Source organism: Spodoptera frugiperda, chromosome 10 (assembly GCF_023101765.2).
Source record: "Spodoptera frugiperda isolate SF20-4 chromosome 10, AGI-APGP_CSIRO_Sfru_2.0, whole genome shotgun sequence".
Classification (NCBI taxonomy): Eukaryota; Metazoa; Arthropoda; class Insecta; order Lepidoptera; family Noctuidae; genus Spodoptera; species Spodoptera frugiperda.
In genome coordinates this window covers 9087132-9112522 of record NC_064221.1, presented here as the reverse complement: position 1 = coordinate 9112522, position 25391 = coordinate 9087132, and the positions used below count along the sequence as shown (strand labels likewise).

General features: G+C 38.6%; 8 protein-coding genes across 8 annotated transcripts; all 8 read right to left on the bottom strand.

Annotated features, from left to right (window-relative positions):
* Window positions 1–1366: 1366 nt before the first annotated feature.
* LOC126911174 (uncharacterized) lies at window positions 1367–4278 on the bottom strand. The gene is made up of 3 exons (XM_050696577.1): window positions 4093–4278; window positions 2946–3114; window positions 1367–1671 (listed from the first exon to the last, which is right to left on the bottom strand). The coding sequence occupies exons 1-3, from the start codon at window positions 4276–4278 to the stop codon at window positions 1367–1369; spliced, it is 660 nt and encodes a 219-aa protein (XP_050552534.1).
* Window positions 4279–4593: 315 nt separating this feature from the next.
* On the bottom strand, window positions 4594–5238 carry LOC126911173 (cyclin-dependent kinase 11B-like). Its single transcript, XM_050696576.1, has one exon. The coding sequence runs from the start codon at window positions 5236–5238 to the stop codon at window positions 4594–4596; it is 645 nt and encodes a 214-aa protein (XP_050552533.1).
* A 404-nt stretch (window positions 5239–5642) lies between these two features.
* On the bottom strand, window positions 5643–6353 carry LOC126911172 (cyclin-dependent kinase 11B-like). Its single transcript, XM_050696575.1, has one exon. The coding sequence runs from the start codon at window positions 6351–6353 to the stop codon at window positions 5643–5645; it is 711 nt and encodes a 236-aa protein (XP_050552532.1).
* Window positions 6354–7290: 937 nt separating this feature from the next.
* Window positions 7291–7710, bottom strand: LOC126911171 (cyclin-dependent kinase 11B-like). Its single transcript, XM_050696574.1, has one exon. The coding sequence runs from the start codon at window positions 7708–7710 to the stop codon at window positions 7291–7293; it is 420 nt and encodes a 139-aa protein (XP_050552531.1).
* A 650-nt stretch (window positions 7711–8360) lies between these two features.
* Window positions 8361–9560, bottom strand: LOC118277234 (cyclin-dependent kinase 11B-like). Its single transcript, XM_050696573.1, has one exon. The coding sequence runs from the start codon at window positions 9558–9560 to the stop codon at window positions 8361–8363; it is 1200 nt and encodes a 399-aa protein (XP_050552530.1).
* A 4944-nt stretch (window positions 9561–14504) lies between these two features.
* Window positions 14505–15663, bottom strand: LOC126911170 (cyclin-dependent kinase 11A-like). The gene is made up of 2 exons (XM_050696572.1): window positions 15279–15663; window positions 14505–14893 (listed from the first exon to the last, which is right to left on the bottom strand). Exons 1-2 carry the CDS (start codon window positions 15661–15663, stop codon window positions 14505–14507), a joined length of 774 nt encoding a protein of 257 aa, XP_050552529.1.
* Window positions 15664–16994: 1331 nt separating this feature from the next.
* LOC118277245 (serine/threonine-protein kinase PITSLRE-like) lies at window positions 16995–18194 on the bottom strand. Its single transcript, XM_050696571.1, has one exon. It carries the CDS (start codon window positions 18192–18194, stop codon window positions 16995–16997), a length of 1200 nt encoding a protein of 399 aa, XP_050552528.1.
* A 4490-nt stretch (window positions 18195–22684) lies between these two features.
* LOC118277711 (cyclin-dependent kinase 11B-like) lies at window positions 22685–23925 on the bottom strand. The gene has a single exon (XM_050696569.1). It carries the CDS (start codon window positions 23923–23925, stop codon window positions 22699–22701), a length of 1227 nt encoding a protein of 408 aa, XP_050552526.1. The 3' UTR covers window positions 22685–22698.
* Window positions 23926–25391: the final 1466 nt, after the last annotated feature.

The following is a 25391-nucleotide window of genomic DNA, read 5'->3' as shown; positions in this document are numbered from 1 at the left end:
GGCGGGGGTCTTGAAGAACTCTGACCCCACTGCTCGGACAGTTGTGATTAGTAAAAGAAGATAAATAAGATGCATCAAAGTTTATTGAAAAAAAAGTGTTTACCTTCGTATGAAATAAAATAATTTTTGAAGTAGATTTAAAAAAGTGGTATTTTTTTAATGCTACCGACGAGCATGCATGAAAAGACTAATGAGTGAGACAGGCGTGCTGTTATGTATGTATGGTATTTTTTCTGTATCCTTATTTAGTATGTACAGTGAGAAGCAATAAATAAAGTATAATCACTGTAGAACATATTAATTGTATAACCGATATTACATTCTCATTTTTTTACACAAATACTAGAATATCGGATAATGAGATACATATTTATAAATAATTAAAACCAGCAACTTTAAAATAAAAATCTCATATTATTCTTATTACAATATATTTATTTGAACTTATAATAAATGATTGCTGTCTAAAATTAAAGTATTGCTAATATAAACTTAAAAAATATTAACAATTTTTATAACGACGAATTTGCAATATTATAACATTATCAATTTTTAAAATAATTATTATTTTGTACGTAGTTGTTGTCTAATGATAAAAGTTCGAGTCATCAAACTGTATTGACGGTGGAACGAGCTGTACAGCATGGTTTATTGGAATTAGTTCGGAATGATTACCTCAAAAAGGCACTAAGTGAATATAATAAACGTATTCTTCCCTTTTTTAAACACCTCTCATTATTAAATAGAAAAAAAATGCTGTTATTTCAATTGTATATTCTAATAAACATAAAACATTAATGTAAGCTGAAGTTTTTTTTAAATCTTTATATTTCAAACTGCCTGATTTCTACTTTTTAACTTTTCTCACTATGTCTTACAGTCCCAGTAAGATTTTAAATATTAACATAATAATATTAACGTTATTGAATTTTGTAGAAGGAAACAATTTAAACAACATTTTTAATATTATCATATTAAATTTTTATTTCACAGTAGTTTCACATTTAGAAAGGTAATACAATACAACAAGCAGAGTTATATACTATATACCCATACATTACATAAAAGACATATTATTATTTACAAATTTAACTAAACAATACATTTTATATTCAAAAATTATTATTTACATTTACATTGGCAAATTCGATGACGATTAATTCCCTAACTACTTGAGCGCTGTCCGATGCGCTGATGGTGATTTCGCTCTTCGTATTTTGTTTTTGTATATTCTGTGTACACTTCATGAGGCACGTACTCCATTACTAGGAATACGGTATCTGGTGTTTCTGATTGATCTGTTGATTTTATTTGTGATTTCTTGCCGGTATAGTTTTTGTATACGTTTATGGCGGTCTGTTTCAGACTATTGGTCGCGTCTGGAGCCCACCGCAATCTCGTGTCCTGTGACAATATTGATGTGCTCCATCTCCATCAGTAGGTCGAGCTCTCTCTGCGCGGCGATGGAGAATCCTGTCGTCTCATAAATTTTTTTGAAATGTTTTAGGGCAACAATGTCGCCTGTTTGGTTGTCGCTTGCTCTGTATACAACACCGTATGTTTCTTCATTAACTCTATTGATAACTTCAAACTCCCCAATCAACCTACTGTTTTGTAAAACTAGGTGAAAGGGAGTTCGGGCAACCTCAGTATCTGGAGTTTCTGCTTGATCTGTTGATTTTATTTGCGATTTTATCAGAATCTCCAAATATACACCCGACACTCCACATGTGTATAGGAGTGCCGTATGTTTTGCTTTGTAGTACCGGCATGTAACCATTTCTGGCTTATCTTGCTGACTAAAATATGCCACCTTCAGAATACCATCTTCGATAAGTAGAATTTTGGATGTTTTCAGATCACGGTGAAATACACTGCTGTGGTGTAGATATTAAGTGGCGTTCAGCAATTGAACTACGTCGACCTGTTGGATGCTTCTTAAACGTAATTTTACCTACAGGTAATTCACTGTAGCCGAGCCAAGATTTGTTTGTAGGTGTTCCCAACCTTTTGAAGATTTTGTTTATCTGATCTACCTCAGTTCGTCCGGGAAACAGTGCCTGCAAAGTAATCAATTCTGCGAATAGCAAACGGACGGGAACTATGTCGCCTGTTTGCATGTCGCTTCCTCTGTAAAAAACACCATTTGTTCTTTCATCAATTCTATTGATAACTTTAAAGTCTCCAATCAACTTACTGTTTTGTAAAACTAGGTGAAAGGGAGTTTGGGCAACCTCAGTATCTGGTGTTTCTGATTGATCTGTTGATTTTATTTGTGATTTCATCAGAATCTGCAACATTCTTTTTAACTGATTCGACTCAGATGTATCGGGAAACAGTGGTTGGAAGTTAATTAATTCCGCAAATATACACCCGACACTCCACATGTGTATAGGAGTGCCGTATGTTTTGCTAAGTAGCAGTAGTTCTTGTAAGCAGAATATAGGACGATATGAGATCACGGTGAAATACACTGCTGTCGTGTAGATATTGACCGGCGTTCAGCAGTTGTACTAATGGTACAATGGTGCATTTAAAGTGTTCGGGGCCAAACGTTACCCTGTTGTTACGCATTGTGTGCATTAAACTGTTAATTTCATTTGGCACATATTCCATAACTAGGAATACCTCGTCACTTCTGGAGCCCACCGCGATCTCGTGTCCTGTGACAATATTGATGTGCTCCATCTCCATCAGTAGGTCGAGCTCTCTCTGCGCGGCGATGGACAATCATGTCATCTCATTATTTTTTTAAATGCTTTAGTGCAACTAAGTCGCCTGTTTGCTTGTCGCTTTCTCTGTAAACGACTGCGAATGTTCCTTCGTTAACTTTATTGAAAAATTGAAACTCCTTAATCGATCTACTGTTCTGTAAATCTAGGTGAAAGGGAGTTTATGTTTTGCGCAACCCGCCCGGAGTAGTTGTTGAACATAATGTTTCTTACCATTGGTAATGCGCTGTGACCCGGTCAAGTTGAGTCTGAAGGTGTTCTCAAATTTATAAATATTTTGGTCATTTGATCTTAGTTCACGACTCATCTTTTTGTCCAACCCGCCGGGAGGATAGTTGTCGAACACAATGTTTTCTACCATTAGTAAAGTGCTGTAACCGACCTGAAGGCGTATAAATCAATAAATATCTTGTTTATCTCGTCTAATTCTAATGTGCCGGGAAACAGTGGCCGCAATGTAATTGAGCCCATCGCAATCTCATGTCCTATGACAATGTTGATATGCTTCATCTTTATTAGTAGATCGAGCTCTCTCTGCGCGGCGATTGAGAATCCTGTACTCTCATCAATTATTGTTTTTGGATGTTTCAGGACAACTATGTCGTCTATTTTTCTTGTCGCTTCCTCTGTACACAACACCGTATGTTTCTTCATCAACTCTATTAATAATTTCAAACTCCCCTATCAGCCTACTGTTTTGTAAAACTAGGTGAAAGGGAGTTCGGGCAACCTCAGTATCTGATGTTTCTGATTGATCTGTTGATTTTATTTGCGATTTTATCAGAATCTGCAACTTTCTTTTAAACTGATTCGACTCCGAAGTATCGAGAAGCAGTGGTTGAAAGTTAATTAATTCCGCAAATATACATCCGACACTCCACATGTGTATAGGAGTGCCGTATGTTTTTTTAAGTAGCAGTAGTTTTAGCGCACGATATCATGTGTAAGCTTTTTTAGACTTAATCTCGCGTCTGGTGCCCTGCACAATCTCGTGCCCTGTGACAATGTTGAAATGCTTCATCTCCATCAGTAGATCGAGCTCTCTCTGCGCGGCGATGGAGAATCCTGTCCTCTCATTAATTTTTTTTAGATGTTTCAGGACAACTATGTCGCCTGTTTGCTTGTCGCTTGCTCTGTATACAACACCGTACTATGTTCTTTCATCAATTCTATTGATAACTTTAAAGTCCCCAATCAACTTCGGGCAACCTCAGTATCTGGTGTTTCTGATTGATCTGTTGATTTTATTTGCGATTTTATCAGAATCTCCAAATATACACCCGACACTCCACATGTGTATAGGAGTGCCGTATGTTTTGCTAAGTAGTAGTAGTTCTGGCGCGCGGTACCGGCGTGTAACCATATCTGGCGTATCTTGCTGACCAAAATCTGCCTTCAATATACCATCTTCGGTAAGTTGAATCTTGGAGGTGTTGAGTTCACGGTGAAATACACTGCTATCGTGTAGATATTGAATGGCGGTCAGCAATTGAAGCATGAGGCACTTTACGTGTTCGGAGCCAAACGTTACTCTGTTGTTACGCATTGTGTGCATTAAGCTGTTAATTTCGTTTGGCACATATTCCATAACTAGAAATACCTCGTCACTTCTGGAGCCCACCGCGATCTCGTGTCCTGTGACAATGTTGTTAATATATGCTCCATCTCCATCAGTTAGTTGATTCCTCCTGCGCGGTGGACAATCCTGTCATATTATATTATTTATTTTATATGTTTTAGTGCAACTAAGTCACCTGTTTGCTAGTTTTCTCTGTTAACGACTTCGAACGTTTTTTCATTAAATCTACCGAGAAATTCTGTCCTGTGCTGCCTCTTTCAAAATACTTCTGTCCTGGTGTCTTTAATGCTCGCTCTCTCCCATGTTAGAGCTGGAGTTCTGCTCGACGTACTCTGACCACAGCGATGGCAGGAACATGGCCGGCTCCATCGCCACCGGCTCTTCTTCGAAATACGGATGATTCAAAGCGGCGTCTGCTGTCACTCTTGCCGCTTGATCATACAGCAAAAAGTCTTGCAGTAGCGATAGCCCATCTTCAGAAAGGAGATTACTCATTGTTTCCCGCAGTCGACCGGTTGGATGGTTTTTAAACGTTATTTTACCTACAGATAATTCACTGTAGCCGGGCCAAGTTGTGTCTGTAGGTGTTCCCAAACCCTCGAATATTCTGAATAGCTGATCACACTCAGAACTTCCAGGAAACAGAGGTTGCAATGTAATCAACTCCGCAAATATGCATCCGATACTCCACATGTCGATGTAAGTAGAATATTCATTTGCAAACAGCAACAGTTCAGGCGCCCGGTACCATAAGGTAACCATACCCGGCGTGTATTGCCGGGGAGGCAATTCATATTTTCGCGCCAATCCAAAATCTGCCACTTTGAGTACACCTTCATACGACAGTAATATGTTACTGGGTTTGAGATCACGGTGGAGTATCCAATTCTTGTGAAGATGCTGAACGGCACCAAAGAATTGGAGCATTAGGCACTTCACGTTGCTCCAAAGGCTTCTGCAATTCTGTTTAAATATTGGAACTCCTCAAGAGATTGTCTGGACAGAAACGTACCTATGAAGTACAGGTATTATAGCTACAGCTACGTGTTTTGCTTGGCCCGTTCTGCTGTTTTTGTCTTTCTCTTTATATTGATGTTATATTATGATTAGCGGCGATTTTTAGACCACTTTTCTCCCGATGCGTGGTTCGAAGTACGCATTCCATACAGCTTTACATGGTCATTGAATTAGAATTCCCTCTGACATATTGACGTTGTTTACGGAATCCATGCTTTCAATCACTTTACAATATGTAGTCATTCTCTATTCCTTGACTACTTTAGCGTTGTTCGATGCGCTGATGGCGAGAAATTGAGCAGGAGCCGAGAACCTCACCCGGGCCTGACAGCGCCGCGAGCGGGTAACGTCAGGAACATGGCCGGCTCCACCGCCACCGGCTGCTCATTGAAGTACGCGTGCTCTAAAGCAGCGGCTGCTGTGATTCTTTTTGATGGATCAAATGTCAAAAAGCTTTGTAGTAAAGAGAGCCCATCTTCTGAAAGCAGCTCCTGACTTATTTTTTTGCGCAACCCGCCCGGAGGATAATTGTCAAACATAATATTTTTCACCATTCGTAATTCGCTGAAACCCGGCCAAATTGAATCTGAGGGCGTCCCCAAAGTCTTAAATATCTTGGTCATCTGATCCAATTCAGATGAGCCGGGAAACAGTGGCCGCAAGGTAACCAATTCAGCGAAGATGCACCCAATACTCCACATGTCGACAGGGTAGGAGTATTCTTTCAGCAGCAGCAGTATTTCAGGTGCCCGGTACCAGCGTGTCATTACAGCTGGCGTATATAGCCGAGGATTAAGTTCGTATTCTCGGGCCATCCCGAAATCGGCCACTTTCAGGATACCTTCGTTCGACAGCAAGATATTACTTGTTTTGAGGTCGCGATGCATAACGTGATGGTCATGAAGGTGTTGCACCGCCCTCAACAGTTGCTTCATTAAGCATTTGACGTGTTCAACTGAGAACAACTGTTTGTTGCTGTGCATTGTCTGCATGGAAGTTTTAAGATCGTAGTCAACGAGTTCCATGACTATATACACTCGGTCGTTTCTGGAACTCGACGCTAGTCCGCGGCCTGCGACGATATTGGGATGTCGCATTTTATGCAATATTTCAAGCTCTCTCCGAGCGGCGATGGAGTATCCTTCCCTTTCGTTGATTTTTTTAAAGATATTTGAGGGCAATGAGTTCTCCCGTCCGTTTGTCCTTGGCTCCATGTATAACTTCAAATGATCCTTCGTCGATTTTGTAGAGGTATTGGAACTCGTCTACAGATCGACAACTCTGGAACGCCGGATGGAAGGGAGATTCAGCATCAATGATTTCCTGTTTTTTTTTCCTCTTTGACGTCTTTTGGTGTTTGTAATTATTTTTTGTATATTCTATCCTTTGGTGGCTTTTTCAAACCATTGTCATTACTTTTTTTTTAAGTACAGCTTGACAAGGTCGTCCTCGGTTGTGCGTGACAGCGCAACGAGCGGATGATATCAGGAACATGGCTGGCTTCATCATTACCGGCTGCTCTTTGAAGTATGCGTGCTCTGTAGCTGTTGTGATTATTTTTAAAGCTTAATCCCGCCCGGAGGATAGTTGTAGAACATAATATTTTTCGTAATTCGCTGTAACCCGGCCAAATTGAGTCTGAGGGCGTCCCCAAAGTCTTAAATATCTTGGTCATCTGATCCAACTCAGATTCGGGAAATAGTGGCTGCAAGGTAATCAATTCAGCGAATATACACCCAACACACCACATGAGAGGATTATTCCTTAAAAAGCAGCAGTAGTTTAGGCGCACGGTACTACCGAGGAGGGAATTAATTTTCTTGAGCCATCCCAAAAACTGCCACTTTTATTACGCCTTCGTTAGATAACACGATGTCATTTCTTTTGAGATCGAAAGGTATCACGGGATATGTGGTTTCTTGTTTTGCTTTTGTAATTCTCTTTGATATCTTGTGTTTGTCATTATGGTTTTCTCTGCATATTTTGTCCTTCTGTCCTTACTGCTCGCCCTCTTCTCTCCAGTATCAGAGGCTGAGTACTGTTCAACAAAATCTGATCACAGTGATGGAGGAACATGGCCAGCTCCATCGCCACCGGCTCTTCTTCGAAATATGGATGATTTAAAGCGGCGTCTGTTGTCACTCTTCGAACTTGATCAATTATTAAAAATCCTTGCAGTAGGGAAAGCCCATCGTCTGAAAGTAGATTACTTATTGTTTCACGCAGTCGGTCTGTTGGATGGTTTTTAAAAGTAATTTTCCCTACAGGTAATTCACTGTAGCCGGGAAAAGTTGTGTTGTAGGTGTTCCCAAACCCAGAACTTCCAGAAATCAGTGGTTGCAATGTAATCAACTCTGCAAATATGCATCCGATACTCCACATGTCGATATGCGTAGAATATTCATTTGCAAACAGCAACAGTTCAGGCGCCCGGTACCATAAGGTAACCATACCCGGCGTGTATTGTCGGGGAGGCAATTCATATTCTCGCGCCAACCCAAAATCTGCCACTTTGAGTACACCTTCATACGACAGTAATATGTTACTGGGTTTGAGATCACGGTGGAGTATCCAATTCTTGTGAAGATGCTGAACGGCGCTAAAGAGTTGGAGCATTAGGCACTTCACGTTGCACCGTTGTTGGAGCATTAGGCTTCTGCAATTCTGTTTAAATATTGGAACTCCTCAAGAGATTGTCTGGACAGAAACGTACCTATGAAGTACAGGTATTGTAGCTACAGCTACGTGTTTTGCTTGGCCCGTGCTGCTGTTCTTGTCTTTCTCTTTATATTGATGTTATATTATGATTAGCGGCGATTTTTAGACCACTTTTCTTTCGATGCGTGGTTCGAAGTACGCATTCCATACAGCTTTACATGGTCATTGAATTAGAATTCCCTCTGACATATTGACATTGTTTACGGAATCCATGATTTCAATCACTTTACAATATGTAGTCATTCTCTATTCCTTGACTACTTTAGCGTTGTTTGATGCGCTGATGGTGAGAAATTGAGCAGGAGCCGAGACTCTCACCCGGGCCTGACAGCGCCGCGAGCGGGTAACGTCAGGAACATGGCCGGCTCCACCGCCACCGGCTGCTCATTGAAGTACGCGTGCTCTAAAGCAGCGGCTGCTGTGATCCTTTTTGATGGATCGTATGTCAAAAAGCTTTGTAGTAAAGAGAGCCCGTCTTCTGAAAGCAGCTCCTGACTTATTTTTTTGCGCAACCCGCCCGGAGGATAATTGTCGAACATAATATTTTTCACCATTCGTAATTCGCTGAAACCCGGCCAAATTGAATCTGAGGGCGTCCCCAAAGTCTTAAATATCTTGGTCATCTGATCCAATTCAGATGAGCCGGGAAACAGCGGCCGCAAGGTAACCAATTCAGAAAAGATGCAACCAACACTCCACATGTCGACAGGGCAGGAGTATTCTTTCAGCAGCAGCAGTATTTCAGGTGCCCGGTACCAGCGTGTCATTACAGCTGGCGTATATAGCCGAGGATTAAGTTCGTATTCTCGGGCCATCCCGAAATCGGCCACTTTCAGGACACCTTCGTTCGACAGCAAGATATTACTTGTTTTGAGGTCACGATGCATCACGTGATGGTCATGAAGGTGTTGCACGGCCTTTAACAGCTGCTTCATTAAGCATTTTACGTGTTCAACAGAAAATAACTGCTTGTTGCTATGCATTGACTGCATGAAAGTTTTAAGATCGTAGTCAACGAGCTCCATGACTATATACACTCGGTCGTTTCTGGAACTCGACGCTAGTCCGCGGCTTGCGACGATATTGGGATGTCGCATTTTATGCAATATTTCAAGCTCTCTCCGAGCGGCGATGGAGTATCCTTCCCTTTCGTTGATTTTTTTTAGTTGTTTGAGGGCAACGAGTTCTCCCGTCCGTTTGTCTTTTGCTCCATGTATAACTCCGAATGATCCTTCGTCGATTTTGTAGAGATACTGGAACTCGTCTACAGATCTACAACTCTGGAACGCCGGATGGAAGGGAGATTCAGCATCAATGATGTTTTGCGTTTGTTTTTTAATCCTCTTCGACGTCTTGTGCTTGGGATTAGTTTTCTCTCTTCGTATTTTGTTCTTCGATATTCTGTCCGTTGCTGCCTTTTTCAAACCACTTTTGTCTTTACGTGGTTTCTGATTAGCAGCTTGAGACGGTCTGTGTGACGAGGAGTTAGAAATATTCGTAACTTCCTCGGACATTTTGAAATTATTCACCATGATTTCAAAATAATATTGGAAATCTACACTTCACAATAATGTAGTCACTGTCTGCAGTCGAAACTGTAAGTGTGCACGTTCTTGAAAAATCTTCCCTTATATAGTGCGCAGCCCCTAAACGTTTCTATTGTTTCCTAAACCGATTTTCTTATCAATATTTGCAGATTTTTTCCAGGTATCAGATAAGGATTTTATAACAATAGGTGATTAGCAAATAACAATAAGTGACTCTATGGAATGTGGTAGATAACACCACTTTACCGTGATTTTGATACCTCATGAGACGCTTTTAAAGAAATATGAATTATGTCATCACGGTTTTGAAGATATTTTTTCGCACTGTTCAAAATTATAATTTTCTTTGATTTCTTGCTATAGAAAAACATATTATTTGCCTTCCGTCGCATCATTTAAGTTCTTTAATATGAAAAGGAAGAAAGGTTGTGGTAATGAATAATGAAACTATGTTTGTAAAACTAGGAATGCAATCTCTCGACATTAACGTGATTGTACCCGAGTATAGAAACGCTTCACTTAATTACTTATTCAGTGGAGTAATACATATCTCAGTTGAATATGCAACTAAACTTACGGCCGAAATCATTGTATTTTGGCGTTTGTTCTAAGAAGTTTTAGTCAAAACAGACGTCACTTCATAGATATTTGATTTTGATCGGTTGTTATATAATGTCGGCCGTTAGATAATGAGTTTAAATGAGTTTCATTAAAAGTTTACACTTTAATTTTTTTTAGTTTAAAGAAATATTTGATTGCTAAAAGATTTGTGTTTTATATTAGAAAAGAAGGATAATACATAGTTATGTAGATACAAAGTAGATAGTAAACTACATAGTAGATCATAAAAAAACTAACGTCTGCCCTGAACTTCGCCTGGGTGATATGACTTTTATATCATAATTTTGAAATAATGAGTTTAAGCGAGTTTCAAATCACAGATATAAGATTATGATCGGTTGTTATATAATGTCGGTCGTTAGATAATGAGTTTAAATGAGTTTCATTAAAACTTTTGACTATTCGTTGTTTTGTTTGTTGCTAAAGATTTGTATTATTGCTAAAATAATGTTGTTTCCTATAAGAACTAGTCGTTTTTTATTTGTTATTTTATAATTGCGTAAGTTGAAGTGTAAGTAGTAAACTACATAGAAGTTAAAGATTCTAAATTTATTTGATCCATAATTCTTGCAACCTGTATATGCCCTAAAAATACCACGCATCCTGAGAAATACTAAAACACTGCATACTACCTACCTACTACACGTATTCGTAGTAACACAATAGGGTAGTATACAATAAATTAAAACAGTTACTTTTGTGCCGAGATAAAACAATTAATTTTCTCAGAACTTTTCACGACCCCTTATCTGTATCGCCGGCTTATCGCTGCACCCGAAACCTATTGTATTGTGCGCAGCAATGAGTAAGAAATTCGTGTGACCTTCATTGTATTGTCATTCAAAGTAATATTTTTACTGTTTTAAAACAAATTTTAAAATACCAGGTGTCCTGTATCGTGTGAAATAACCATGTAGTTATCTTTTTTTAAGTGGGACATACTCCCATAACCTCCCAAACCGCTTCAATTCCTGTAAGCCAAGATCTACGGTAGATACTACCATGAAAACACCGGGACACTGAAGTCTGGCGCATCTTCAGGGACATGTATGACTGTCTCGGATCCCGCAACCGATACTAAGCTAGTATGGAGTTGAATGATGTACTCAAATATAGATTCTAGTCTACTAACAAACTATTACAAACTTTGGACACATATGTTTAGCACATGCCAGTATTTTGTGCCGGCTTTTCTTCTTTCAAGCATACCTTTTCGGTTTCATCTCCCTATCATTCCAATTCAGTGGTTTCACTACAAATCCTATTATTACCCTCTATTGAAACCAGAACTAAACAGATAACAAGAAAAAGTACGATTGGTGGTGATAGCTCCCATGCATGTGGTATATTTTTACAGCCTAATTTTTTTAACGACTTCCAATTTTTTTCTGAGAGTTAGGTATACTATTATTAAATTTTAATAAAAAATAAAATTTGATTAAAAAACCAATTTATTTGAAGAAAGACGGTTAATAAACATTAAAACGATCAAATTGACTTTGATTTCGAAAGTCGGTGTTTCCCATTATTGTTTGTTTCTCATTTAACACCGACCTCCGAAATAAAAGTTATTTTGACCATTTTAGTGTTATTTTTAACTGATTTTCTTCAGTCGGTTATTTTTTTGGCAAAGTTTTTATTTTTATTTAAAAACGACATGGTCACTAACACTATTATTAGAACTTATGACGGGATATTTACCATGTTGGTTCACTTCGACAAGTTTCCAATATTTCGGCACTGTTGCAAGCGCCATGATCACGGATGAACTGGAGTAAATGCGGGTGGATGTTTACGAACAGACAAATCGGTCTACCCTCTTTCTCGTTCGTTTTTTGCTGACACCGCTACCATTGTCACTTGTAACTCGATTCAATTCTCGACACACAAAACTCACTGTGTCCGCTCGCGAACTTTCTTCTTTCTTGGCACTTTTGTGGGTTTTACACAGTTGCAACAGTGCCGAAATATAGGAAACTCGTCGAAGTGAATAAACATGGTAAATATTCTGTCATAAGTTCTAATAATAAAAACTGAATGTTTGAATGGAACCTAACTCTCAGAAAAAAATTGGCTGGTGATAAAAAATCAGGCTGTGTGGTATCGAGGCTTTTTCCAGGTTACCAAAGCTTTGTGTTTTGTTTACTACGTTAGGATTTGTAGTAAATTCGAAATCTTTAACCCATTCTACGCAATCTTTTGAGTAGATGTTGTTTGTTTACACTTATCGTATTCTTTCTGTTTTTACTGCACTATTCACTTTAATAACATATTTCAATTTATTTATTGATACAGTTATTAAATATGTTGTTGATGTATTCTTTATTTTTTTAAACACTTCTTTCTATTTTGTGAAGTCCAAGTACCTACCATCAGATAAATATTATTATAATAAAGAGCTCTTTTAAAGCTTTTATTTCAATTGTATATTCTATTATATTTTCTTATTAAGTTTTATTTATGAAAAAAATATATGTCTAACTGCATGGATTCTATCTATTCTCCCTTTTTAAACTTCTCACTATGTCATATAGTCCTAGTTAGATTTTTAATACTGAAATAATATTTACGTTATTTCAATTTGTAGAAGGAAACAATTAAACAACATAATTCATATTATCATAGTAAATTTTTATTTCATACTAATTTTACATTTATGGAGGTGTTATAGTAATTCATTACAACAAGCAGAGTTATATACTATATACACATACATTACATAAAAGACATATTATTATTTACAAACTTAACTAAACAATACATTTAATATTCAAAAAATATTATTTACATTTACATTGGCAAATTCGATGACGATTAATTCCCAAACTACTTGAGCGCTGTCCGATGCGCTGATGGTGATTTCGCTCTTCGTATTTTGTTTTTGTATATTCTGTGTACACTTCATGAGGCACGTACTCCATTACTAGGAATACGGTATCTGGTGTTTCTGATTGATTTGTTGATTTTATTTGTGATTTCTTGCCGGTATAGTTTTTGTATACATTTGTGGCGGTATGTTTCAGACTATACGTCGCGTCTGGAGCCCACCGCAATCTCGTGTCCTGTGACAATGTTGATATGCTTCATTTCCATCAGAAGATCAAGCTTTCTCTGCGCGGTTTTGGAGTATCCACCCACTTTCATTAATTGTTTTTGGATGTTTCAGGACAACTATGCCGCCTGTTTGCTTGTCGCTTGTTCTGTATACAACATCGTATGTTTCTTCATCAAATCTATTGATAACTGCAAACTCCCCAATCAATCTACTGTTTTGTAAAACTAGAAGAAAGGGATCGGATCGGTTCGGGCAACCTCAGTATCTGATGTATCTGATTGATCTGTTGATTTTATTTGCGATTTCATCAGAATCTCCAAATATACACCCGACACTCCACGTATATAGGAGTGCCGTATGTATTGCTAAGTAGCAGTAGTAGTTCTGGCGCGCGGTACCGACATGTAACCATATCTGGCGTATCTTGTTGAACAAAATCTGCCTTCAGTATACCATCTTCGGTAAGTAGAATGTTGGACGGTATGAGATCACGGTGAAATACACTGCTGTGGTGGAGATATTGAACGGCGGTCAGCAATTGAACCATTAGACACTTTACGTGTTCGGGGCCAAACGTTACTCTGTTGTAACGCATTGTCTGCATTAAACTGTTAATTTCATTACGCAATATTCCATAACTACTCGTCTCTTCTGGAACCCACCGCGATCTCATGCCCTGTGACAATATTGATGTGCTCCATCTCCATCAGTAGGTCGAGCTCTCTCTGCGCGGCGATGGAGAATCCTGTTGGCCTAATAATTATTTTAAGATTTTTGGGGCAATTATATTGCCTATCTGTATTGTTGTCGCTTGCTCTGTATACAACACCGTTCTATGTTCTTTCATCAATTCTATTGATAACTTCAAAGTGCCCAATCAACCTACTGTTTTGTAAAACTTGGTGAAAGGGAGTTCGGGCAACCTCAGTATCTGGTGTTTCTGATTGATCTGTTGATTTTATTTGCGATTTTATCAGAATCTCAAAATACACACCCGACACTCCACATGTGTATATAGGAGTGCCGTATGTTTTCAATATACCAAGCTCTCTCCGAGCGGCGATAGAGTATCTTTCACTTTCATTGACTTTTTTAAGTTGTTTAAGAGCCCCCGTTCGTTACTCCTTGACTTTATAAATAACTCCAAATGTTCTTTCATCAATTCTGTACAGTATTTTGTTTTTTTTTTATAACTATTCTATCCATTGCTGTCTTCTTTAAACTTAGTTTTATCCTTACTGCGTGTCCTCTCCCGTGTCAGAGTTGGAGTTCTGCTCGACGTACTCTGCCCACAGCGATGGCAGGAACATGGCGGGCTCCATCGCCACCGGCTCTTCTTCGAAATACGGATGATTCAAAGCGGCGTCTGCTGTCACTCTTGCCGCTTGATCATACAGCAAAAAGTCTTGCAGTAAGGATAGCCCATCGTCTGAAAGTCGATTATTCATTGTTTCCCGCAGTCGGCCTGTTGGATGATTTTTAAACGTTATTTTACCTACAGGTAATTCACTGTAGCCGGGCCAAGTTGTGTCTGTAGGTGTTCCCAAACCCTCGAAGATTCTGAATATCTGATCACATTTAGAATTTCCAAGAAACAGTGGTCGCAATGTTATCAAGAGATTGTCTGCACAGAAACGTATCTGTGAAGTACAGCTATGTACGTGTTTTGCTTGACCCGTGCTGCAGTTCTTGTCCTGATGATTCTTTCTCTTTATATTGTTTTTATATTAATGTTTAGCGGCGACTTTTAGACCACTTTACTCCCGATACGTGGTTTGTAGTATCCATTCCATATATATCGAAGTACGTTTTGTTGACAGCTTGACATCGTCTGTATAACGTGGAATTAGAACTGCTACTGACTTATTTCTTTTTTGCGCAACCCGGTGGATGTTTGTCGAACATAATATTTTTCACCATTCGCAATTCGCTGTAACCCGGCCTAATTGAGTCTGAAGGCGACCCAAAAGTCTTGAATATCTTGGTAATTTGATCCAATTCTGATGTACCGGGAAACAATGGCCGCAATTTAATCAATTCCGCGAAGATGCAATCGATACTCCAAATGTCGACAGGAGAGGAGTATTCTTTCACCAGCAGTAGTATTTCAGGCTCACGGTACCAGCGCGTAACTACGGCTGGCGTATATTGCTGAGGATGGAATTCATATTCCCGGACCATCCCGAAATCTGCCACTTTCAGTACACCTTTGTTGGATAGCAAGATATTGCTTGTTTTGAGGTCACGATGCATCACGTGATGGTCATGAAGGTGTTGTACCACCTTCAACAACAACTTCGTCATTAGGCATTTCACGTGTTCTACAGAAAATAATTGCTTGTTGCTATGCTTTGTCTGCATAATAGTTGTAAAGTCATAGTCAACAAGCCCCATGTCGATATCACTCAGCAACATACAAAGCTCTGTCCGAACGGCGATGGAGTATCTTTCCCTTTCATTGACTTTTTTAAGTTGTTTAAGAGCCCCCGTTCGTTACTCCTTGACTTTATAAATAACTCCAAATGTTCCTTCATCAATTCTGTAGAGATATTCTAACTCGTCTACAGATCTTTATCGAAACGCAGGGTAGAAAGGAGAGTCAGCATCTGTGGTTTCTTGCTGTTCTTCTATAATCCTCTTTGATATCTTGTGTTTGTGATTATTTTTTCTCTCCGTATTTTGGTTTATGTATAATTATTTTGTCCTTTGCTGCCTTTTTCAAATTATTTCTGCCTTTTTGTCCTTACAGCTCATCCTTTCCCGTGTCAGAGTTGGAGTTCTGCGCGACGTACTCTGCCCACAGCGATGGCAGGAACATGGCCGGCTCCATCGCCACCGGCTCTTCTTCGAAATACGGATGGTTCAAAGCGGTTCAAGGATAGCCCATCGTCTGAAAGTAGATTATTCATTGTTTCCCGCAGTCGGCCTGTTGGATGGTTTTTAAACGTTATTTTACCTACAGGTAATTCACTGTAGCCGGGCCAAGTCGTGTCTGTAGGTGTTCCCAAACCCTCGAAGATTCTGAATAGCTGATCACACTCAGAACTTCCAGGAAACAGTGGTTGCAATGTAATCAACTCCGCAAATATGCATCCGATACTCCACATGTCGATATGCGTAGAATATTCATTTGCAAACAGCAACAGTTCAGGCGCCCGGTACCATAAGGTAACCATACCCGGCGTGTATTGTCGGGGAGGCAATTCATATTTTCGCGCCAACCCAAAATCTGCCACTTTGAGTACACCTTCATACGACAGTAATATGTTACTGGGTTTGAGATCTCGGTGGAGTATCCAATTCTTGTGAAGATGCTGAACGGCGCTAAAGAGTTGGAGCATTAGGCACTTCACGTTGCTCCAAAGGCTTCTGCAATTCTGTTTAAATGTTGGAACTCCTCAAGAGATTGTCTGGACAGAAACGTACCTATGAAGTACAGGTATTATAGCTACAGCTACGTGTTTTGCTTGGCCCGTTCTGCTGTTTTTGTCTTTCTCTTTATATTGATGTTATATTATGATTAGCGGCGATTTTTAGACCACTTTCCTCCCGATGCGTGGTTCGAAGTACGTAATAAGAAGTTAGAATTCCCTCTGACATATTGACATTGTTTACGGAATGCATGATTTAAATCACTTTACAATATGTAGTCTTTCTCCATTCCTTGACTACTTTAGCGTTGTTCGATGCGCTGATGGTGAGAAATTGAGCAGGAGCCGAGAACCTTACCCGGGCCTGACAGCGCCGCGAGCGGGCAAAGTCAGGAACATGGCCGGCTCCACCGCCACCGGCTGCTCCTCGAAATACGCATGCACTAAAGCAGCAGCTGCTGTGATCCTTTTTGATGGATCAAATGTCAAAAGGCATTGCAGTAAAGACAGCCCGTCTTCTGAAAGCAGATCCTGACTTATTTTTTTTCTTAACCCGCCCGGAGGATATTTGTCGAACATAATATTTTTGACCATTCGTAATTCGCTGAAACCCGGCCAAATTGAATCTGAGGGCGTCCCCAAAGTCTTGAATATCTTGGTCATCTGATCCAATTCAGATGAGCCGGGAAACAGTGGCCGCAAGGTAACTAATTCAGCGAAGATGCACCCAATACTCCATATGTCGACAGGGTAGGAGTATTCTTTCAGCAGCAGCAGTATTTCAGGTGCCCGGTACCAGCGTGTCATTACAGCTGGCGTATATAGCCGAGGATTAAGTTCATATTCTCGGGCCATCCCGAAATCGGCCACTTTCAGGACACCTTCGTTCGACAGCAAGATATTACTTGTTTTGAGGTCGCGATGCATCACGTGATGGTCATGAAGGTGTTGCACCGCCCTCAACAGTTGCTTCATTAAGCATTTCACGTGTTCAACTGAGAACAACTGTTTGTTGCTGTGCATTGTTTGCATGAAAGTTTTAAGGTCGTAGTCAACGAGCTCCATGACTATATACACTCGGTCGTTCCTGGAACTTGACGCTAGTCCGCGGCTTGCGACGATATTAGGATGCTGCATTTTATGTAATATCTCAAGCTCTCTCCGAGCGGCGATGGAGTATCCTTCCCTTTCGTTGATTTTTTTTAGTTGTTTGAGGGCAACGAGTTCTCCCGTCCGTTTGTCCTTGGCTCCATGTATAACTCCGAATGATCCTTCGTCGATTTTGTAGAGGTATTGGAACTCGTCTACAGATCGACAACTCTGGAACGCCGGATGGAAGGGCGATTCAGCATCAATGATGTCTTGCTGTTGTTTTTTAATCCCCTTCGACGTCTTGTGCTTGGGATTAGTTTTCTCTCTCCGTATTTTGTTTTTGGATATTCTGTCCGTTGCTGCCTTTTTCAAACCACTTTTGTCTTTACGTGGTTTCTGATTAGCAGCTTGAGACGGTCTGTGTGACGAGGAGTTAGAAATATTCGTAACTTCCTCTGACATTTTGAAATTATTCACCATGATTTCAAAATAATATTGAAAATCTTCACTTCACAATAATGTAGTCACTGTCTGCAGTCGAAACTGTAAGTGTGCACGTTCTTGAAAAATCCTCCCTTATATAGTGCGCAGCCCCTAAGCATTTCTATTGTTTCCTAAACCGATTTTCTTATCAATATTTGCAGATTTTTTCCCAGGTATCAGATAAGGATTTTATAACAATAGGTGATTAGCAAATAACAATAAGTGACTCTATGGAATGTGGTAGATAACACCACTTTACCGTTATTTTGATACCTTATGAAACACTTTTAAATGAATATTTACTTCCCTCGCATTTGAAGAAACTTTTTCGCACTGTTCAAAATTATAACTTTCTTTGATTTCTTGCTATAAAAATATTATCTCTTTTCCGTCGCATCATTTAAGTTCTTTAATATGTATATCGTTGAGAGGAGAAAGGTTGTGATAGTGAATAAATAAACTTTGTTTGTAAAACTACGGAATTCAATCTCTCGACATTAACGTGATTGTACCCGAGTATAGAAACGCTTCACTTAATTACTAAATCAGTGCAGTATAACATATCTCAATTTAATAGTAAACTTAACTTGCGGCCGAAATAATTGAATTTTGGCATTTGTTCCAAGGAATTTCAGTCGAAAACAGACGTCAAACTACAGATATTGGATTATGATCGGTTGTTATATAATGTCGGCCGTTAGATAATGAGTTTAAATGAGTTTCAATTAATCTTTTGACTATTCGTTGTTTTGTTTGTTATTAAAGATTTGTTTTATCGCTAAAATTATTGTGTTTCTTATAAGAAGAGATACTAGTTATTTCTTTTATTTGTTTTTTTATAATCGCAGTCGTTAAAGTATAAGTAGTAAACTACGTAGAAGTTTAAGATTCTAATTTATTTCATCCATACTTCTTGCAACCTGTATATGCCCTAAAAAATACCACGCATCCTGAGAGATACTAAAACACTGCATGCACTTGTATTGGTTATAACACAATAGGTTAGTTCACAATAAATTAAAACAGTTACTTTTGTGCCGAGATAAAACAATTAATTTTCTCAGAACTTTTCACGACTCCTTATCTGGATCGCTGGCTTATCGCTGCACCCGAAACCTATTGTATTGTGCGCAGCAATAAGTAAGAAATTCGTGTGACCTTCATTGTATATTGTCACTCAAAGTAATATTTTTACTGTTTTAAAACAAATTTTAAAATACCAGGTATCCCGTATCGTGTGAAATAACCATGTAGCTATCTGTAGAAAGTTAAATGTAAGCTTCGTGTGTCTGTTTGTCGTTTGAATTTTGTGAATTTATGTCAAGTATTACGTAAATGCTTATTTTTAAGGTGGGAAAATTAATGAAAGTTGGATGAAATACTGTTATATAGGTTCTAGTCTACAAACGTACTATTACTAATTTTGGACACATTATTTCAACACAAGTCTTGTGTCAGCTTTTCTTCTTTCAAGATTTTTTTCCTTACCGGAGTTCATCACGCGATTTAGTTGGTTCAGTAGAAATCTTATTACCTTCTATTCAAACCAGAACCGAATAACACTTTTGCTCAACTACTACAGACAACAACAACATATTTACATGGTACCAAGGCTCAGTCTTTAGTAGTAATGGTGTTTTGTTTACTACGAGAGGACACGCAGTAAAGTCTAAATCTTCAACCCATTCTGTTTTTCAACATGTGATTACTAAAATATTATTTGGTTTAAAGTTATCGGGTTCCCTCTATCTGGCAGAATTTATTTGGCATAACACACTTGGCATAATCTTCTTTAAACGCATATGTATATGGCATTATAATCATTTAATATAATTATTGTTTGGCCGAATGTTTATATGTCCGAATTTACCGAGGCATACTTTTAAGACGGCAGAATTACTTTTGGCAAAGCTTTTATTTGGCGTTTATTTCAAGTGACGATTATTTGGAATAATTTTATTAGGGCATAATTATTATCATTAACGTAATCATATTTTTAACCTAAAATTACAAAAGTTAGTAAAGTGGCAGAACCGAATCGCTGCAAAACCAACTGCACCATAATCTTGTCTGCCCTACCCCTAGAGTGTACTTTAAAATCGCGGAGGGGCGAGGTGGCCCACGAGCTGAAGAGCAGCCGGCTACAAGTGAGCCGCCGTAGCTGGCCAGCGATTGAATTTGAATATTGATTGAAGTTGAATACTAGAAATACCATGAAAAGTATGCCAAAAGAAGATTCTAACTATGAACTTTCAGAGATAAGATGGTTCTACTTTTTAATTATTATTTGTATGAAATTTATGACAAAAGACGACTATGACAGTGAACTTTCTGCAATACGGTGGTTCTACTTTTTAATTATTATTAATTTATGTTTTAGGCATAAATTGATATCCACATCATTTTAAATGATTCTGATTTACAAAATTATGCGTTTTAAATATATTATAAATGATTTTCTGCGAAATGAAGTTTCTGCCAGGCTTTGCTATGCAAAATAAAATTAGTAGTAGTCCTTCTTACTATGTTATGAAGCCCTAGTACCTACCATCAGATAAATATTATTAAATTTAAAAAAAAAGATTTATTTCAATGAAACAAAAACTACTATGGAAGTTTTTTTTTTAATATTTCTACCAATTCTCCTTTTTAACACTTCCCACTATGTTATAAAGTCCTAATAAGATTTAACATAATATTTACGTTATTTGAATTTGTAGAAGGAAACATTTAAACAACATAATTCATATTATCATAATAAATTTTTATTTCATACTTATTTCACATTTAAAAATGTGTTATTATAATACATTACAACAAGCAGAGTTATATACTTATAAAAAAAATTCTAACTGTTCTCCTTTTTAACACTTCCCACTATGTTATAAAGTCCTAATAAGCTTTAACATATATTATTATTTACGTTATTTGAATTTCTAGAAGGAAACAATTAAACAACATAATTCATATTATCATAGTAAATTTTTATTTCATACTTATTTCACATTTAAAAAGTTATAATAATACATTACAACAAGCAGAGTTATATACTATATACACATACATTACATAAAAGACATTATTATTTACAAACTTAACTGAACAAAACATTTTAAATTCAAAAAATATAATTTACATTTACATTGGCAAATTCGATGACGATTAATTCCCAAACTACTTGAGCGCTGTCCGATGCGCTGATTGATGTCGCTTTTCATATTTTGTTTTTGTATATTCTGTGTACACTGCATGAGGCACGTACTTCATTACTAGGAATACGGTATCTGGTGTTTCTGATTGATTTGTTGAATTTCTTGCCGGTATAGTTTTTGTATACGTTTATGGCGGTCTGTTTCAGACTATTGGTCGCGTCTGGAGCCCTCCGCAATTTCGTGCCCAGTGACAATGTTGATATGCTCCATCTCCATCAGTAGGTCGAGCTCTCTCTCTCTCTCTCTCGCGGCGATGAAGAATACTGTCCTCTAACCATTTTTTAAGATGTTTCAGGACAACTACACCGTCTTTTTGCTTGTCACTTGCTCTGTATACAACACCGTTCTGTTCTTTCATCAATTCTATTGATAACTTCAAACTCACCAATCAACCTACTGTTTTGTAAAACTAGGTGAAAGGGAGTTTGGGCAACCTCAGTATCTGGTGTTTCTGATTGATCTGTTGATTTTATTTGCAATTTTATCAGAATCTTCAAAAACTGGGCATGTGTATAAGAGTGCCGTATGTTTTGCTAAGTAGCAGTAGTTCTGGCGCATGGTACCGGCGTGTAACCATATCTGGCGTATCTTGCTGACCAAAATTAAACTTTCAGTATACCATCTTCGGTAAGTAAAATGTTGGACGGTTTAAGATCACGGTGAAATACACTGCTGTGGTGTAGATATTGAACGGCGGTCAGCAATTAAAGCATGAGGCACTTTACGTGTTCGGGGCCAAACGCTACCCTGTTGTTACGCATTGTATGCATTAAGCTGTTAATTTCGTTAGGCACATATTCTATAACTAGGAAAACCTCGTCACTTCTGGAGTCACCGCAATCGTTTGCTTGTCGCTTGCTCTGTTAACGACCACAATCGGCTTTCATTAAATCTATCCAGAAATTCTGTCGTTTGCTGCCGCTTTCTAAACACCTCTGTCCTTGTGTCTTTGCCTGTGCAAAATAGTTGTTAAGTCGTAGTCAACAACCCGCATAACGATATAACTCGATCGAATCTAGAACTCGACACTATTCCTCGACCTGGGACGATATTAGGATGCTTCATCTTCAGCAATATACCAAGCTCTCTCCGAGCGGCGATAGAGTATCTTTCACTTTCATTGACTTTTTTAAGTTGTTTAAGAGCCCCCGTTCGTTACTCCTTGACTTTATAAATAACTCCAAATGTTCTTTCATCAATTCTGTAGAGTATTTTGTTTTTTTTTATAACTATTCTATCCATTGCTGCCTTCTTTAAACTTAGTTTTATCCTTACTGCGTGTCCTCTCCCGTGTCAGAGTTGGAGTTCTGCTCGACGTACTCTGCCCACAGCGATGGCAGGAACATGGCCGGCTCCATCGCCACCGGCTCTTCTTCGAAATACGGATGATTCAAAGCGGCGTCTGCTGTCACTCTTGCCGCTTGATCATACAGCAAAAAGTCTTGCAGTAGCGATAGCCCTTCGTCTGAAAGTCGATTACTCATTGTTTCCCGCAGTCGACCGGTTGGATGATTTTTAAAAGTAATTTTACCTACAGGTAATTCACTGTAGCCGGGCCAAGTTGTGTCTGTAGGTGTTCCCAAACCCTCGAAGATTCTGAATAGCTGATCACACTCAGAACTTCCAGGAAACAGTGGTTGCAATGTAATCAGCTCCGCAAATATGCATCCGATACTCCACATGTCGATATGAGTAGAATATTCATTTGCAAACAGCAACAGTTCAGGCGCCCGGTACCATAAGGTAACCACACCCGGCGTGTATTGCCGGGGAGGCAATTCATATTTTCGCGCTAACCCAAAATCTGCCACTTTGAGTACACCTTCATACGACAGTAATATGTTACTGGGTTTGAGATCTCGGTGGAGTATCCAATTCTTGTGAAGATGCTGAACTGCGTCAAGGAGTTGGACCATTAGGCACTTCACGTGTCCCGGTGAAACTAATTGTTTATTTTTGGTCATGGAATCTATGTAATTTCTCAAATCACGAGGGACATAGTCCATGACTACAAACACTTCCTCCATATTGGTGCCTACTACCAGTTCTCGCCCGGCGATAATGTTTGGATGCCGAATTTTAAGTAAAGTTTTTAACTCTCTCTTAGCAGCTTTGAACAATCCTTCATCCTTGTTATCTGTAGTAATTTGTTTGAGAGCAACTATTTCTTTTGTCTTCTCATCCTGAGCTCTGAACACAGCTCCATAGGCCCCTTCTGCAATCTTGTTTAACAATTCAAACTCCTCAAGAGATCGTCTGCTCTGATACACATGGCGTGAGGGAGGTACAGGTGTTGTAGCTACAGCTACGTGTTTTGCTTGACGCGTGCTGCAGTTCTTATCCCGATGACTTCTTTTCGTTTTTTTTCTTAAAACGTTTTTATATTTTAGCTTAACAGCGTCTTTCAGGTCACTTTTCGTAGTCCGAAGTACATCTTGTGCCGACTCGTGACGGCTGAGCTCTTGAATTCCATTAGAGGTGTTGTTCACAGAATTCATGATTAGAAAAATACTCAACAATCACTTCACTTCACAATAATGTAGTCACTGTCTGCAGTCGAAACTGTAAGTGTGCACGTACTTGAAAAATCCTCCCTTATATAGGCCCTAAAATTACCACGCATCCTGAAAGATAAGAAAGCAGCGAATGGGTGCATTCATAGAAACACAATAGGGTAGTTCTTAATTAGTCTTTGAAACAAATAAACAAAATAAATTTCTTAGAATTATAACGAGTCCTTATCCTTATCCTAACCCTGGCTTATCGATGCACCCGAAACCTATTGTATTGTTTGCAGCTACAAGTTACAAATTCATGTGAATTTTATTGTAACCACCGATTATTATTATTATTCCTCAAAATAATATTTTCATTGTTTTAAAAGATATTTAAAAAGAGCAGGTATCCCGTATCGTGGGAAATAACCATGTAGTTATCTGTAGAAAGTGAAATGTAAACTGTATGTGTCTGTTCGTGGTAAGCCTGTGAATTTTAATGAAGTATTACGGAAAAGCTGTACTAAACTGGCATGGATTTGAACGAAATACTCAAATATAGGTTCTAGTCTACTACGATACTATTACTAACTGTGGACACATTTTTAGCACATGCCAGCATCTTGTGCCAGCAGTTTTTTTTTCAAGCAAACTTTTTTCCTACCAAAGTTCATGATCCGATTGAATGGTTTTACTAGAAATCCTTTTTTTTTGACACATTGAACGCCGTGGTGGTTACCGGTGACCAACGTTAGCGGAGGATTTGCCTTCAACAGTTTTCTATTGGCAGTCAAAGACTTAATGGGACAAGTCCGCCACATCCTCCCAAAACTGCTGCAACTCTTGTAAACCAGGATCTACAGTCGATACAACTATGAAAACACCGGAACACTAATGTCTGCCGCGTCCTAGGGGCATGAATGAATGTATTGATGTATTGAATCCCTACAAGAGGTGAATTTAATGAGACTAAGGTACAAAAGACACTGTACAACTGGGAGAAGCCCAGCCGCCATGCATTACGGAAATTTTACTTAAAACTAAGTGTGTCCTATGTGTGCGCTGTTATATTTGGTTCTCATAATAGGTTTGGCCAAAAAAGCATAAACGTACAGAATATAGGTTCCTTAAGGACTGTATAATAAACTACGTACGAAAAAGGTGGTCAAAGCAGTAAGGGAAAGAATTCGAAGAAATCCTGTCCGAAAGCAAAAGATTTTATCTCGGGAAATGAAGATAGCACCTAGAACCATGTCGCGTATTTTAAAAGATGACTTGTAGCCTATAAGAGACGCACTGGTAATTTCTTAACTGATAATTTAAAGAAGAATAGGGTGATAAAATTGAAACAACTACTTAAGCGGTACGCAAAGAGAGGTCACAAAAATATTTTGTTTACGGATGAGAATTTTTACAATTGACCAACATTTTAACAAGCAAAATGACCGTATTTATGCTCAAAGCTCTAA